This window comes from Hyperoodon ampullatus (genome assembly GCF_949752795.1).
Source record: "Hyperoodon ampullatus genome assembly, chromosome: 1".
Classification (NCBI taxonomy): domain Eukaryota; kingdom Metazoa; phylum Chordata; class Mammalia; order Artiodactyla; family Ziphiidae; genus Hyperoodon; species Hyperoodon ampullatus.
This window is the reverse complement of record NC_136914.1, coordinates 88,650,762-88,667,350: the sequence shown is the minus strand read 5'-3', so window position 1 is coordinate 88,667,350 and position 16,589 is coordinate 88,650,762. Positions and strand designations below refer to the sequence as shown.

The 16,589-nt window shown below is 34.3% G+C and overlaps 1 protein-coding gene across 2 annotated transcripts in view; it reads left to right on the top strand.

Moving 5' to 3' along the window:
- Positions 1 to 15,370, top strand: part of GABRA2 (gamma-aminobutyric acid type A receptor subunit alpha2) — a gene marked incomplete at both ends in the record, with an annotated part of 119,091 nt that extends 103,721 nt beyond the window's left edge. Inside the window, 3 exons of one of the 2 annotated variants that reach the window (XM_079698273.1) lie at positions 4,732 to 4,934; positions 10,937 to 11,116; positions 15,074 to 15,370. In XM_079698273.1, the coding sequence (XP_079554399.1) occupies positions 4,732 to 4,934; positions 10,937 to 11,116; positions 15,074 to 15,370 (680 nt within the window). The remainder of the gene's footprint in view (positions 1 to 4,731; positions 4,935 to 10,936; positions 11,117 to 15,073) is intronic. The other variant, XM_079698274.1, reaches the window with a different exon arrangement.
- Positions 15,371 to 16,589: the final 1,219 nt, after the last annotated feature.

The window sequence follows — 16,589 nt, the reverse complement described above, 5'->3', positions numbered from 1 at the left end:
TAAAAGAAATAGCAAGGGAATTAAAATGGTACATTAAAAAATATCTAACACAAGATAAGGAAGTAATGAAGGAACTAAGAAACAAAAATATAAAATACCTATAGAAAATAAATAGAAAATAGCAGAAGTAACTTTTCTCTTACCAGAAATTATGTTATATGTGAATAGATTAAATTCATCAGTTAAAATGCAGGAATTGGATGAATGGATAAAAAACAAAAAATAAAACATGATCCTACTGTATGCTGTCTACAAGAGACTAACTTTAAATTCAAAGATACAAATAAGGGTAAAATAAAAGGATGGAAATAGTATATAACCAAAAAGCTTGATTGTCCACACTGATAACAGACAAAATGGATTTTGAAAGAATAAACCTTCCCAGAGGCAAATAAGAATATAAAATAATGATAAAAGAGTCAATCAAGAAGTTATAACAATTATAAATATATATGCACCCAACAAAAAAGCCTAAAAATACATGACTATAAATTGACAAAATTGAAGGGAGAAATTAACAGTCCAAAAATAATAGTTGAAGAGTTCAATGCCCCACTTGAAATAGTGGCTAGAATTAGAAGATAGAAGACTTGAATGTCAGTATAAGCCAGACATATCTAGCAGACTTCTATAGAAAATACTCCACCCAAAAAAAGCAGAATGTACATTCTTCTTAAGTGTAGATGGAACATTCTTCAGGAAGACAATGCATTAGTCCACAAAAAATTCTCAATAAATTTAAAGATTGAAATCATACAATGCATGTTCTCTGACCACAATGGAATGAAATTAGAAATCAATAATAGATAAAAATTTGAAAATTTACAAATATGTAGAAATTAAATAAGAAACTTCTAAATAACCATTGGGTCAAAGAAGAAATCACAAGAGATGGTAGAAAATACTTTAGAATGGATGGAAATGAAAATACAACATACCATAACTTGTGGGATACAACAAAGGCATTTCTCAAAGAGAATTTTATGGTTGTAAACATCTATATTATTTTTTTTAGATCTCAAATTAATATTCTGACTTTCCACCTTAAAAACTAAAAAAAAAAAAAAAAAAAAAAAAAAATGTGCATATGCAACCCAAAGCAAGAAGGAGGGAATTAATAAAAATTAGAACAGAGATAAATGGAATAGAGAATAGAAATAACAATAGAGAAAATCAACATACAACCATAAGTTGGTTTTTGAAAATGTCAACAAAATTGTCAAGTCTTTAGCTGGTCTGATCAAGAAAAAAAAGAGAGGGCTTCCCTGGTGGCACAGTGGTTGAGAGTCCACCTGCCGAAGCAGGGGAGCAGGTTCATGCCCTGGACCAGGAGGATCCCACATGCCGTGAAGCGGCTGGGCCCATGAGCCATGGCCACTGAGCTTGTGCATCCGGAGCCTGTACTCCACAACGGGAGGGGCCGCAGCAGTGAGATGCCCGCGTACCGCAAAAAAAAAAAAAAAAGAAAGAAAGAAAAAAAGAGAAGACTCAAAATTTTAAAATCAGGAAATAAGAGGGCATATTACAACTGACCTTGTAGAAATAAAAAAGAATTATAAGGGAATCTGTGAACAACTGTATGCCAAAAAATTATATAACCTGGACGTATTCCTCAAATCAGAAAGTTACCAAAGCTGACTGAAGAGTCTGAATAAATCTATAACAAGTAAAGCCATGAAGTGGGTAATCAAAAAAATCAATAAAAGCCTAAGGCCGATGGATTTTCTGGTTAATTCTACCAAATATTGAAAGAATTAACACCATTCTTTCTCAAACTCTTTGAAAAAATAGATGAGGGAACTTCTTGACTCATTCTATGGAGCCATTTTGCCAAGATACCAAAACCAGACAAAGAAATCACAAGGGAAATAAAAAACCCTGCATATCAACAACGCTTATGAATATAAATGTTAATGTCCTCAACAAGAAACTAGCAAACTGAAACCAGTCACATATAAAAAGGATTGCACACTGTGACCAAGTAGAATTTACCTCAAGAATGTAAGGTTGGTTCAACATACAAAAAGCAATCAATGTAATACCAAACATATTTATGAAATATGAAAAAACACAAAATCATCTCCGTAGATTCTGAAAAACAAAATGAAACACCTTTCATGGTAAAAACAGTCCACAAACTGGCACTAGAAAAGGACTTTTTAACCCAACAAAGAGGATCAAAGAAAAGCCTACAGCTAACATCACACTTAGAGGTGAAAGATTAAAAGTCTTTGCTCTAACATCAGGAACAAGACAAGGATGTCTGCTTTCACTAATTCTATTCAACATCATACTTCAGGCTTTAGTTAGGGGAGTTAGGCAAGAAAAACAAATAAAAGGCATCCAATTTGGAAAGGAAGAAGTAAAACTCTATTTGCAGATCACATGATCACATGTTCTTATACATAGAAAACTTTTATTAAACCACATAAAAACTATTAGAGCTAATACAGTTTCAGGGTACAAGATCAACAATAAAAAAATCAATTTTGTTTGTATACACTAGCAATGAACAATCTGAAAAGGAAATTAAGAAGAAGCTATTTTTATTTATGCAACAGCCAAATGAATAAAATGACTATAAATAAATTTAAGTTTAAAGATGAAAATCTTGTATACTGAGAACTATAAAATGTTGCTGAAAGAAATTAAAGTTCTAAATAAATGGAGATGATATATGTATATGTGATTAAAATGGATAGATATGTATCCTATGTTTGGGAATTGGAAGACAATGTAGTTAAGATGGTAATACTTCCCCAAACAAGGGATTCAATGCAATACCTATCAAAACTCCAATGACCATTTTTGAAAAAATGAGCAACTGACCACAAAATTATAGGAAAGTGTAAGGGACCCTGAAAAGCTAAAACAATCTTAAAGAAGAATAAGAAATTTGGAGAACTCCTGCTTCCCAATTTCAGCACTTACTCTAAAGCTATAAGTTATCAAAACTGTGAAATTTGCATAAGGACAGACATGTAGATTAATGGAATAGAATTGAAAGTCCAGAGTAAACCCATATATCTATGATCAATTGATTTCATCAACAGTGTTAAGATCATTTAATGGGGAAAGAAAAGTCTTTTCAGAAAATGTTGCTGGGCCCACTGGCTATCCACATGCGTAAGAATGAATTTGGACATCTACCATAAACAAACATCACCTTAAAAAGGACCAAAGACCTAAATGTAAGAACTAAAACTATCAAACTCAAAAGAAAATATAGGCCTAAATCTTTATGACCTCAGATTAGGCAACAGTCTCTTAGATATTTGTAATCTCTATTAAAGAGAATGTCAGTTGCTCCACATCCTCTTCAATGCCAGGATAGTATCAATCTTTTAAAGTTTTGCTAACATTTTGCTGATAATATTGTTTTGAAAAGGTATCTCATTATTGCTTTTTTTTCCTTGACTGCTGAAGTTAAATATATTTTCATATATTGATTTGTCATTTGCATTGCCATGTATATATGTGTGTGTGTGTGTGTGTGTGTGTGTGTACAGGTGGATATGGTTGTGTTCGTGGGTATGTGTGGGTGTATCTAGCCTGTGTTCTATTTAATTATTCTCCTCTACAAAATTCTCGAAAGAAGACACCATCTAAAACCTTTCACAGTTTGATGCATGCAAACACAATGTATTTCTGTAAATGTGTTTTTTAATATTGACTCAGCAGCAGGTGAACTAAATTTATTTTTCTACCTTTTATCCCTACTACTACCATCATATTCCCAGATGCATTCACTCATGATTAAATAGAATTATTGCTATTTTGAACTTCTAACTCTATGGTAAGTGAGAAAAAAGGCTGTTTTATTTATCCGAAGGGAAAGTAAAAAATAAAATATAAAAAATTTCAGTATATGAATGAGCATTTCTTTAACATTTCAATTGTCTTTTAATTTAATGTATCCTCTATGTACATAACAAATCCTCCTTTGAATCTCTGATAAAACAGGTAATTGTAGACATTTTGACCTGCTGATACTGTGACTGGCTTCTGAGTTATTGCTTTCTTTTTACTTAACCATTGTGACTTCCCAGACTATAGGCAGAAAAGCTTTATAATGCAAGGAATGAAATTATTTTTTAAACCAACAAAGGTATAAAATATACCTTTTTAGTGATTTAAATTTTATAAGGTTTGGGATTTAGATGCTTGTTTTATTTTCTGCAGATTCTAAGCTTCATTATGAAAGAAATTATGTCCTCACAATGCTAGGCAATCCAGAATTAATTTCATACTTAGGTAGCTATACTTAGAATGAAGAACTTCTTAATCATAGTTCTATTATGACTACTAGTGTGGATGATTGGTCGTCTGCTTAGATTGATTCAAATAAATGATGAACAAATTAATGTGAGGCTTTGTGAAAGATTTTTTTAAATTAATGTTAATGGACAATGGGTCAATTTCAAGTCCTTCTTTCCTCATAGGAAATTCTACTTCAGTTTCACCAGTCTTTCTAACCTCAACGGTATTTAAGAGAAAAAGGAGATTCATACAAACAAAAATGAAAAATGAAAGCATTTCAGAATCATCACTTCAAAAAGTATAATAGCCATTTACAATAATTAACTTTGCACTGTTTTCTTTCTGAAGATTTTTGTTTGCTTTTTTAGTGGCTAGATGTGGCACTGAAAGTACATTTGGGGAAAAAAAAAAGTATTTCCAATGCTGTCCTGCTGGTATTTGTTGATGTTTTTACTTCCTATCTTTCTGCAGGAGTAACAACTGTTCTAACAATGACAACTCTAAGCATCAGTGCTCGGAATTCTCTCCCCAAAGTGGCTTATGCAACTGCCATGGACTGGTTTATTGCTGTTTGTTATGCATTTGTGTTCTCTGCCTTAATTGAATTTGCAACTGTTAATTACTTCACCAAAAGAGGATGGGCTTGGGATGGAAAGAGTGTAGTAAATGACAAGGTAAGTGAGAACTTCCTTCTCACCGTGATTAAGAGAATCCCCCAACAGATTTAGTTTGCAACAGATACTGTTCCTCAAAACTGACATTAAGAACATTCAAACATAAAAGATTTCTTTCAAAGTATGCTCTTGCCTGAAATCCTTTAGGAGTGCTGGTAGTATTACTTCTGTTAAAACCACTTCCTAGCATCTTTTGAGCTCTGTGTGTCAGGCACTGTGCTAAGTTTTTTATATATGTTCTCTCATGTAATCTTTACAACTTTATAACTAGGGTTTCTTTTTAATTCTCATTTTTTTCTGATGAAGAAGCTATGGATGGCTTAGTGAACTTATTTACTTGCTCAAGCTCACACAAGTTAATAAGTATACTTAAACCCAGATCTGCCTGTCCATTAAATTCATGCTCTTAACCACACTGGTTTATAGGAAAAAGATTTGGAAAAGAAAAGTGGGCATTAACTTTACCAGTTATAGAATTTTAGGCCCTACCAAGTGGGCTGAGTTACTCTTCACCTACCTCCATCTCTGTTGCTTGGATGTAAAAGACTGGCAATATCGTAATCTCTCCCATGTTGTATGGAATTAGTAACTAGATAGGAATGCCTAGACATTTTACGTTGCTCCTGCAGTCTATAAGAGAAAAAGTATTTGTTCTGATGATTAACTTCTTTGGTAATTATTTCAGGTGTCTATTTTTAGGTTTCAAGTACTGAAGGAAGTGGGAGTTTTGTGCATTGATAAATAGCCATTTCCTTTCTTAGTCTATAGATTATTATTCATCTGTCTTAAGAGGAGGCTTTGTATGTATCACAATGAGATATAAAGCAGTCTTAATAATAGTAAAAAGTTCTACTTGGAGGGCTCCTTTTTAATAAAATATCTACCTGAATACCCTTCCATTAAATTTGGAATAACATACTTGCTGATTTTCCTTTTCAGTTATTGGAATACAATTTTTTTTTCAAATTTCTATGACAATATTGCAGTTAAAGCATACAAACAGTTGATGTTATAGTTTAAAAGTCTTGCTCTTTTTCCCTAATTTTGTAAACTGTAAAAGTTCTCATAAGAGTGCTGGTTTATTTCATTTTATAAGCTATGTTTTGTATACTAATAGCCAATGAGTAAATATTCAAGGGAATCTGATTAATTTTCCATGCTTAACTTCTAGGTTATTTTACCATTTCCATTGCATTTTACTGTTGATTGATGTTTTCATTCCCCATAAAATATACTGCTTTTCCATTGCTATCTATGCAATTACTTCTTTTTTATTAGTTACACATGCACTTTCATACTAACTTTTTTGAAGATAAAATGCTTTGTAAATATGTCACAAAAGATAAATAGTGGTTTGTAGTGTACATGCCATGTGTAGAAATATACTGATATATTATTTTTAATGTGATGAGGGTGTCAATCAAATTGATATTGTGATTTGGCATATCAAATAATATGCCTTCTCACCCCCTGAAATTGGAAAAGAGAAGTACCTATAAATGTGAAAAACACATTCTTGATAATGCATTCTAAAAGCAATAACCTACTACTGATGAATACTGGATTTAACTCTACCCACATAGCAGATCACACATAGTGAAGCTAAATCTAGGTTGAAATCATTTATGTTCCAACCTAATTTGAAGGAAAACAACTAACAAATTTGTATTATTTCAGTAATAAGTGGTTCAAGTTCAGTGGATAAGTTAAAGGGAACATTATATCAGGCACCTTGCTTGTTCTTAATCACTTTTCCACAGCTAGAATACCAAGCACAGTGCCAGTCACTTAGTAGGCACTTCAGAAAGTTTCATTGAATAAAAGAATAAATAAATTTCTGATATTAAATCTGGCAATGTAATACCAATGAGAAGACTTCTTTGCCTTCATGGAAAGACTTTTAAAACTTTACAGTGGTGAATTTATCAATGAGTACTCAATCCATTTTCATGATTGAAATGAATCTGGGGAGGTACTTCCTAAACCTACCTTGGAAGTAACCAGGTCCTTAGAACTAAAAGGAAATCTAGTATAGTGCCCCAAACTAGCACATCTGCCTAAAAAAAAATATTTCAGTGCAATTTACCTCTGCTTTAGTTATCCTTAGATTTAATTAAGTGGAGAACAATAATTTTCCTGAAATACAAAGTTTTTATCCATCAGCCAAATTGTCATCCTTTCAATTTAACCAGACTAGAGGAAGTCCTCTTTTTTGAAGTTAGTAAACATGAGTAAATGCACTTAAATTATCTATCAATCCAAAGAGTATATAAAAAGTTATTAAAGGTTTATTAACTGGCAAGTATTAATTTGTCTCATAAGAATAATCACTCAGAGATTCATATTAATATTATATGTTTGAAAGAAAGAGATATGTATTTAACATACAGTTTTCATGTAGATTGCGCTCTGTTGATCTTTAAAGTTAGTTTTTGCAAATAAATAAATAAATCCACTCACTTCATATTCAAGACACATTTGAGTCCGCTATTAGAAAACAAAGCCTACCTTGCTCTGTGATCTTGCACAAGTGTGTACACTATACCTTTAGCCTCAGGAGTGAAATTAGTCAACAAAATTTTATCATTCTAAAAATGTAGTGGTGGATCAAATAATCCAACTTATATGGAAGGGCAAATATTTATGCCCTTCCATATAAGAAAATATCTACTTACACAACCTCCCAAGTTCTTCTGGAACCTTCTTTTACATCCAGTGTTCTTCCACTTCCTCAAGACTTCCACCCCATCTCTTCTTTTTTTTTTTTTTTTTTTTGTGGTACGCGGGCCTCTCACTGTCGTGGCCTCTCCCGTTGTGGAGCACAGGCTCCAGACGCGCAGGCTCAGCGGCCATGGCTCACGGGCCCAGCCGCTCCGCGGCATGTGGGATCTTCCCAGACCAGGGCACGAACCCGCGTCCCCTGCATCAGCAGGCGGACTCTCAACCACTGCGCCACCAGGGAAGCCCTCCACCCCATCTCTTGATTCTTTTCTTCTTGTTCCTTTTTCAATCTTGAAGCATCAGTTATTATTTTCTTCTCTTACTTCTTCAAAGCTATCTTCTCCTTTTCAGCTGTCTCCTTGCTTTAAGTTTCTGAATATGCTTAATATGTTTAATTTACCATAAAGGCAAAACCAAAACTCTCTCCAGATTGTATGTCACCCATTCCCCCATTATCAGATTCCACCCTCTTTTTCTCCATTCAAGCTTTTTGAAAACATTGTTTATAATGTGTATGTTCTCACTTCTAGTTTAATTCTCAGCTCACTGTAATTCTTTCCATTCATTGTCTTATAACTGAAGGGCAGCAAGGACCTCTACATTTTCAGATGAGATAATTTTCCATTTTTCTTAAGGGATCTCCATTGAATCCATTGAATACTGTTATACTCCAAGATTCCATTTCAGGCCCAAGTCAGCAACTTTTTCTCTTCTGTTAGGCCTTTAAAACAAGCCTTAGAATATCAACTTCCTTCCTCAAATCTTGGCAGCTACTACTATTCATTCTGTTCTTTGAAATTCTTTGCCTGAGTTCAGAGTAAATCCAATCTCCTTAGCATCTGCTGTTGTTTATCCCCAAAGATAGTCATTTACATTTATTTTGTGTTTTTGTTTTCACTATTCATATGTGATTCTCACTTTAAGGATTTTACTGACAATACTTGTAGGAATGTCAGCAACACTAAGCGCACTGTTCATTATTTATTATATCCAAATAGGTAAAGCCCACTCATCTTCAACACATATACCAATCCTCAGGAAATTTCTGAACACTTGCTCCCCACACCCCTGAATAATTAGATCACTTTATAAGTGTGTATAGTATCCTGCTCTTTTGCATTTAATTCTTTATCACAGTTTGTAATTGCACGCTTATATCCCTCCCACCTCCTTCACTGATCATGATAACAATGACCATGTTTATTTTAATAAATCATTTATCCTTGTCCTTTTGCACAGGGCCTAGTATATATTAGTTGCTCAATAAATATGGTATGAATTAATGAAGTATAATCAAATCACAACTACAGCCAACACCTTTATCTTACCTTCCACAGTTATTATCTACAGCTATACTCCATACCTTTCTTTTAACTTCCAAGCTCATATATCCAACCTGTTCCCTAGGCATTTCTACATGAATATGACATTTCAGTCTTTAAATATCTCTTTTAAAAGGTGAAAGAAACAATAAACAAACAAAAAATCTCCTAAATACCGACTTTTTTTTTCATATATACCTCAGTTCATGGCAAAACCTAATCTCAGAAACCAACAACTTGGAAGTTACCCTTAAGACCTAATCAGTCATTGAATGGTGTCCATTCTCCTGCCTATATGTCATAGACCACGCCCTTGCCATTTCGCATTATTTTGAGACTCTTTATTCCTCATTATCTCTAAATCATATCTCCCTTTAATCCATCCTCTACAGTAGTGCCAGAGTTATCTTTCTAAAACAGAAATCTGTTCATTTAATTTTTCAGCTCTTTAATGAATTTTTGAAAGCAATTCTTCAAGCAGCTCAGCTAATATGGTCCAAATATATAGTCTTCTCATATATTTGTTTACATGATGAATAATGAGAAATTGTGTGTGTGTGTGTGTTATTTATTGTGCACTTACTACTATGTGCCTGGGAATATCTCCATGTCAGAAATGAGGAAATATAAGATTGGTCAAGTAAAGTTACTTGCTCAGGATCACACATCTAATAAGTGGTGAATCCAAGATTGAACACAAGTCTAAAGTCCATGCTCATATGTTTCCTATAGCCATTAAAAACATCTCCTTGGGGCTTCCCTGGTGGCGCAGTGGTTGAGAGTCCGCCTGCCGATGCAGGGGACACAGGTTCGTGCCCTGGTCCAGGAAGATCCCACATGCCGTGGAGCGGCTAGGCCTGTGAGCCATATGCACTGAGCCTGCATGTCCGGAGACTGTGCTCTGCAACGGGAGAGGCCACAACAGTGAGAGGCCAGCGTACCGCAAACAAACAAACAAACAAACAAAATACATCTCCCAATTCCATGCCCCTACACATCTCCATGGCATTAGATGTGTTCATCCCTCTTGCTAAAATGCCCTTTCCTTTCTTTTCTAACTGGCGAACTACTTATTCCTTCAAATCTATCCAATTGTATCTAATAGCCATCCCCCCATTATCCTTCTACAGTACCTGGCATGAATTTCTTTTACGTAACCTCATTAAATTATACTTTTATTATAAACAAATCTGTTTCTAACAGTAGGTTACCTGATCTAAGTGGATAATAGTTTTGTCTTATTCATTATTTCTCTGCCAATACCTGACATAGCATTTAGCACATAGTTTATTTGAATTAAATTTTTAAAAATACCTTTTGTCTCTTGAGATTGTTTTTATTTCTAAATCTGAGTCAGTGGTTCTACACTGGCCAAGAAAAGCATATTCCCTGGAAATACACTATATATTAAATTACTTGAAATATAGGCATAGCACCATAATATCCAAACTAACATGAAATGTGCCATTGTTTTGTGATTCACTCCATGCAATTCATAGAAAACATTGTATTTTAAGTGTTTTTATTCATTTATATGCATTTTTAGACATCATGCCTTGTTCCAAAAGCATTTCAGGTAGTTTACCAAAAGAATGCATGTACTTAAATTATTATAATAAGATATAAATAGAAGTAGGAAATCAGGATGAAGGAAAATAGACTGCAAATATGTCCACCATTTGGGCCAGAACATTAACTGTAGTTCATAGTTAGATTATGCTGAGATTCAAATCTTGAGCTTCTTGGCTATGAGAGTAAACCATGGGGGAAACTTATCTTTCTTTAACCAAAAAATGGATGTATAAACTTCCTCAGAAAGAACGATTGCCCTATACTAAAAATCTTTTTTAAACAATATCATATGGGTTTTATATTAGGGAATGTTGAGTGCTATTGCAAGTAATGTCAACATTTTCCCAATAAAAGCAGTAATGAATTTCATATTGATGTTTCTTGTAGTCCCCTTCAATAAAAGCTGAAGGCATTACATTAATATACAACTCAGTGAAGGCAATTCTTCAAGGAGCTAAGCTAATATGGTCCAAGTATATAGCTTTCTCATGGCCCAATTTAATCCAAGGAAAGACTTTAGAGTACTTAGAGAAGTGGATGGACTGTATAACCTTCAAACAATCTTCTGTAAGTATCACTTTTCTCAGTCAGGATGGTTAGCAGACAGTTAACAATAGCATTATCTGACAAAGGAGCATGTTGTTGTTTTACAAGTAATGGGCTTTCTAGTAGCCACAATGACTGTAAAAAAGCAACATGGTATGTAGAAAGGGCATAAATTTGCCACTTTGTAAACCTGGGGTTTTCTCCAGACTGTTGTATTTAGTGTTGTATTTATGAGAGCTCCATTTCCTTATTCTAAGCTCCATTTCCTTATTCAGTCTCTGAGATTCTTTCCAACTCTGAAACTATGTCATTGTTATTTTCATTTATATCCTAGGTCACTTCACTACTAGGTGTCCATATTTTAGCTAGAGCATTTGCTCAATTTACTAACTCTTCATTTTATCTAATATTCCAAGAAAGCCAAAACTGGTTTGCCACGATGGTGTAAGATGTTTTGATTTATGTAATCAGGAATTTTCCAGACTTAAAATTTTAATTATATATTTGGACACTCTAATAAAGTAATAACCTCAGAATATTCTGATTCTTATAAAATGTCATTTAAAAAATAGAAAGTTTAATTAGTATGGGTTATATTCCCTTTTCATTCCACTTAAGTAACAGCATCCACTGATTCTAAAGCAGCATAATTTACCTTTTTCCCCAGATAATGTATAAAAATAAATCATTTGCTGTTTTAGTGTATAGTCATATATTCCCACTTCTCTCTTATATGTCTCAATCACAAGTGAAACAATTTCCACAAATGTGGAAATTCCGCAGCATTGTTTTTCAGTTGAGCTTATTTTATTATTTCTCAGTCTCCTACATCTATAGATGTTGAAATTGAGAACTTTTGGGATAATTACATAATAGAATTGCAGAACATACTATTAGAATCTATTTCTATTAATCTAATAAATGGTTATTGTATTCTATAAAATACATTATATGCTTATATACATTTTATATACCTATATACATATATTATCACAGTAATCATTCTAGTAGATGTCATTCATTTATCAAGAAGCAAACATTTTTTGAGCCTGGCCTGTGCCAGGAACTTTGCTAGGAATTCTGCATTGCCCAATCTCTGCAATTCGATATCAGTTTAAGTGATGTTTAGGTATAATTGAAATAATAATAATATAAACACTATATGTCAGAACTTTATGGGTTAAAAAGTCCTTTTAGAAGGTTGACCTAGTAATATAAATTTCAATTAGAAAATCTTGAGAAAAATATATTCACAAGCTTCCTCAGAGGTAAAGTCATGAGGCATGCTGTTTAAAGTAGAGGTTTGGAAGCCACACACATTTGAGTTTGTGTGCTTTTTTAGCCACTTAGTAGACAGGAGACCTGGTCATGTCACAAAACCTCTTAGCTTCTGTTTCTGATTCTGCAACTTGGGGTTACAACATAGAACTTTCTTCTTATCCAGTAGTGAATTTTGTCAGCAATGACACCCTTAGGCTTAACACTCAAACTGACACATCCTAGGGCTCACAAGGTGTTATCATTGCTACCAGTTATATGCTTGAGGATTACCCTCCATGTGTAACATGAGAAAAGCTGTTTTATAGCTTTCATAAAGCTACAAATGGTAATCCCTCACCCCTTTTCCTTTTATGCTCCAGCCAGGTCTGGAAGAATGCCTTATCAGTAAGGAAAAGAGGTGAGGGAGAAACCCAGTGTCAGTGAAGGACAGGAAATGTGGGCCTGTTTACAGATCCTCCTGTGCTTTCAGAGGCTCTTTGTTATCTTATTTTACTTGGACATTGTGAGAATTCCTATTCAAAATACTGATACTTGAAATTCTGTTCTAGGTCAATTGGTCCTATAAATCTGTTGATTTACACTATTCACTATTTTGGATAATTCATTGCTGGCTCAAATTTGTTTGCATTTAGATAACTAGCAATGAGTTTGTATTAATACAGAAGTGCTGTTAAATAGTTTTCCAGGTTTCATTAAATATTATTATTTAATGTTGAGTAAATATTTTCAGGTTTCATTAATTTGGCTACATATTATGTGCCTACCTCATGGAAGGAATCATGCTAAGGTTATAATGGTGAACAAGACAGAAATAGCACCAGCCTTCATTGAACTTAGATTCTAATAGGAAAGGAAGATGTCAGTCAAATAATCACACAACTAAAGAAAGAATTTACTCATTTTGAAAAATGACACGATGGAAGTAAACTGGGTGCTCTAAAAGAGTATAGATGGGGAGCCAGGATGACATTAGATAGAGTGGTTAGGAAGTACTTTCTGAGGAAAGGACACTTCAACCAAGACCACAATATGAGAGGGTATTGATCACGTGGAAAATGGGATGGAGGGAAGGCATTCCAGGATGAGGAAGTGAAAGCACTAGGTGGCATTTCAGGGGACTCTGAGCTCCAGTTCTTTATATCTCAGTGCAGAAAGAATTAAGTGAGAGACAAAGAGATAAATAAGATGTGATGTATTAGAATAGGATACTTGTGAGGCTTACAAGTAGGCAGGCCAGAGGGTGCTGTGCCCCAAGAACTTAGTGGGCTACAGTTTTATAATCAAAGGAACAGTGGGAGGGGGAAAAAAACCCTTCTTCCTCATTTTTGAGTAGATGTCATGCTTCTATCATCAATTCCTCCTCCATGTCAGGCAGGGGAGTTTTCTTGTCCCTACATGGTCAAGCTGGGACTGTCATGCCTCAATGGAAATGAGCAAAAAGGTGGTAACTTATGCTAAAAATGTGAAATCATCTCAGGTGTTAGTATGTCACGTTTCCTTATATTTTTGTTTTTAGTGTGCATATAGGAACATGTCCTAGGAAACATTAACTTACTGAGCTCACTGGGCAGGATGTGCATCTCATGCCACCATTGTTTTATTGTTTGGGGGCATGTCTCATGCTTCTGTTTCATGGCTTTGTGGCTAAGCAAACCTGCTTTCTAGAGTGTTCATTAACTTACAGGAGTCTCCCATACTTTTTTCTTTACTTACAGTCCCCTAGTGGGATTAACTATTTAATTACCTACTTTGTCCTTTTACTCTGGCCCTATCAGAAGTAGCATAGCCAAAGACATCAAACAAAGAAGTCCTCCAAATGCAAGTTATTTCAGTGAGACTGGTATATAATGAACAAAAAAAGACACCATGGCAGGAAGTGTTGATTTTATTCTAAGTTCCATGAGATGGTATTTAAGAGATTTAAGCAGACAGGTGACCCCATCCAATTTATGTCTTTAAAAAGTCCCCATGGGGGTTGTAGTTTGACTAAAGATTGGATGAGGTCAAACCAAGTGGAAGAGTACAAAGGAATGCTGCTTTGTCCAGGCAGGAGAAAACTGTGACCCAGACTAAAGTGGGTAAGAACTGAACTGGGAAGTATAAGGAGAAACATGTTGTGGATGAGCTAGGCAGAAATCCAAAAGTTTGTATTTCATCTTCCTTCTATGTTCTTAGTATTTATTACACTAACATCTGTATATGGATACAATTTCTACCATCTGAGTAAAACATTACTGTATGATTTTGACATGAAGGGAAGAAATCCTGTTATCAAGTTAAAGAAATTAAATTATTAATTCAAAATTTGAGATCATTCACTGTAGATGATCATTCCTTGTGTTAAATTATGTCTACATTTCATTTATTCATTCACACATTCATTCAACAAATATTTGAGCGACTTGTAATGGTCAAAAATGTGTCATTTGTTAAAGTTGTATTTTTGGTTGTCAGTGCTCCATGTAAACAACAAGAAAATGGTTCTCCAGGAAAATGATATCATTGATTTACTCTGGGGGTTTCCTCTCCCTCATGGTTTTAGGACTTAATACACTACATTTATTACCCTAAATTCCTTCTTTCTAATGGATAATGATGCTTATCAAGATACTTTTCTTCAGAATTTGAACTGGAGTTTGGAAAATGTTAAGAAGCAGTCTCAACCCACATTCTGTTAATTCTTGTATTTTTCAATAGAAAAAAGAAAAAGCCTCTGTCATGATACAGAACAATGCTTATGCAGTGGCAGTTGCCAATTATGCCCCGAATCTTTCAAAAGACCCAGTTCTCTCTACCATCTCCAAGAGTGCAACCACGCCAGAACCCAACAAGAAGCCAGAAAACAAGCCAGCTGAAGCCAAGAAAACCTTCAACAGTGTGAGCAAAATTGACAGAATGTCTAGAATAGTTTTCCCAGTTTTGTTTGGTACATTTAATTTAGTTTACTGGGCTACATACTTAAACAGAGAACCTGTATTAGGGGTCAGTCCTTGAATCTAGACACAGGTTGTCTTTGGGATGTATAGCGACATTAAACCTGGTTTGTTTTGCCATGTACAGTCTGACTAATAACTGCTAATTTGTGAACCAACATGTACAGTATGTATATAGCAACATAGCTTATAGACCTCTAATAGAGACACGCATTTGCTAACTTGTGGTACTGCAGGCAGAAAGCACCTCATGCCCAAAAAGCATTGCCTTTTTAAAAGATTTACCCTAGGAACTGGTTTAAAGTGGATTTCAGATGACCTGATTTATTTTCTCTTTTCCTATCAGCAATGAAAATGGAGATCCTACACCACATTTTATGGATACTTTTGATTTAGGTCTTACATAGGAGTATTTTCTACTTTTGCCTAACTATAACGTAAGGTAACATTGTCGTTCCAAGATGAATTCCTCTAAATAACAGAACCTCATATCTGCAACATCAGTTCCCTTTCCCGAGTGCTCAGAATCCCTGCTAGTATAATTGGAAGCTTAGTACACATAAGAAGAAAAACTAGAGATTTGAAATCAGCTTTTAATTACCCTGTATAGTGTCTATAGCCATGTACATATTACAGCATGACAAATTCAAATAATTATGAGTCACCCTGACAGGATGTTCATTACGCCTAGAATTTAATAACTATTGGAATGTCGTGGTCATCACATTTTTAGCATCAGAGTTTATTTGAAAGTAATAATTGAAATCCTACAGATTATTTTAATCATTGGAAACTACCTTAAATTAAAAAAAAGACAATAAATAGGTCTTACTCTTTCCAGTATGTGTTGTATTGAAATTGATCAGCTAAATTTTCTTGGTGCTGGAGACTGGAAAAAACATCCAGTTTGGCTGCTGTGGAGCAACATTCATACTGGATTAGAAAATTGTGCCAAAAACTCCCATCAATGAGAATTCATAGGTGTCACAGAATATATATAAGCACTTATACGATTCTCTCCTTTCCTGTTTACTGCAAATTCTGCCTTAAGGCTTCTTTTCATCAGGACTCAGAAGCCACTAATTACAAAGGAAAGGGCAGTTAATTGGCACATTTTTCTGTCTTGAAAGCAGCTCTTTCAGATAAGAATTAATGTAAATCTGCTTTTGTAAATTGCAACTTTAAATTTCTCTGACTCAAATTTGCAGCTTTGTATACCTGAAGAGGTTTTGGTAAGAGTTGAACATTTTTAAACTGAAACTTTAAAGCATCACCAACAG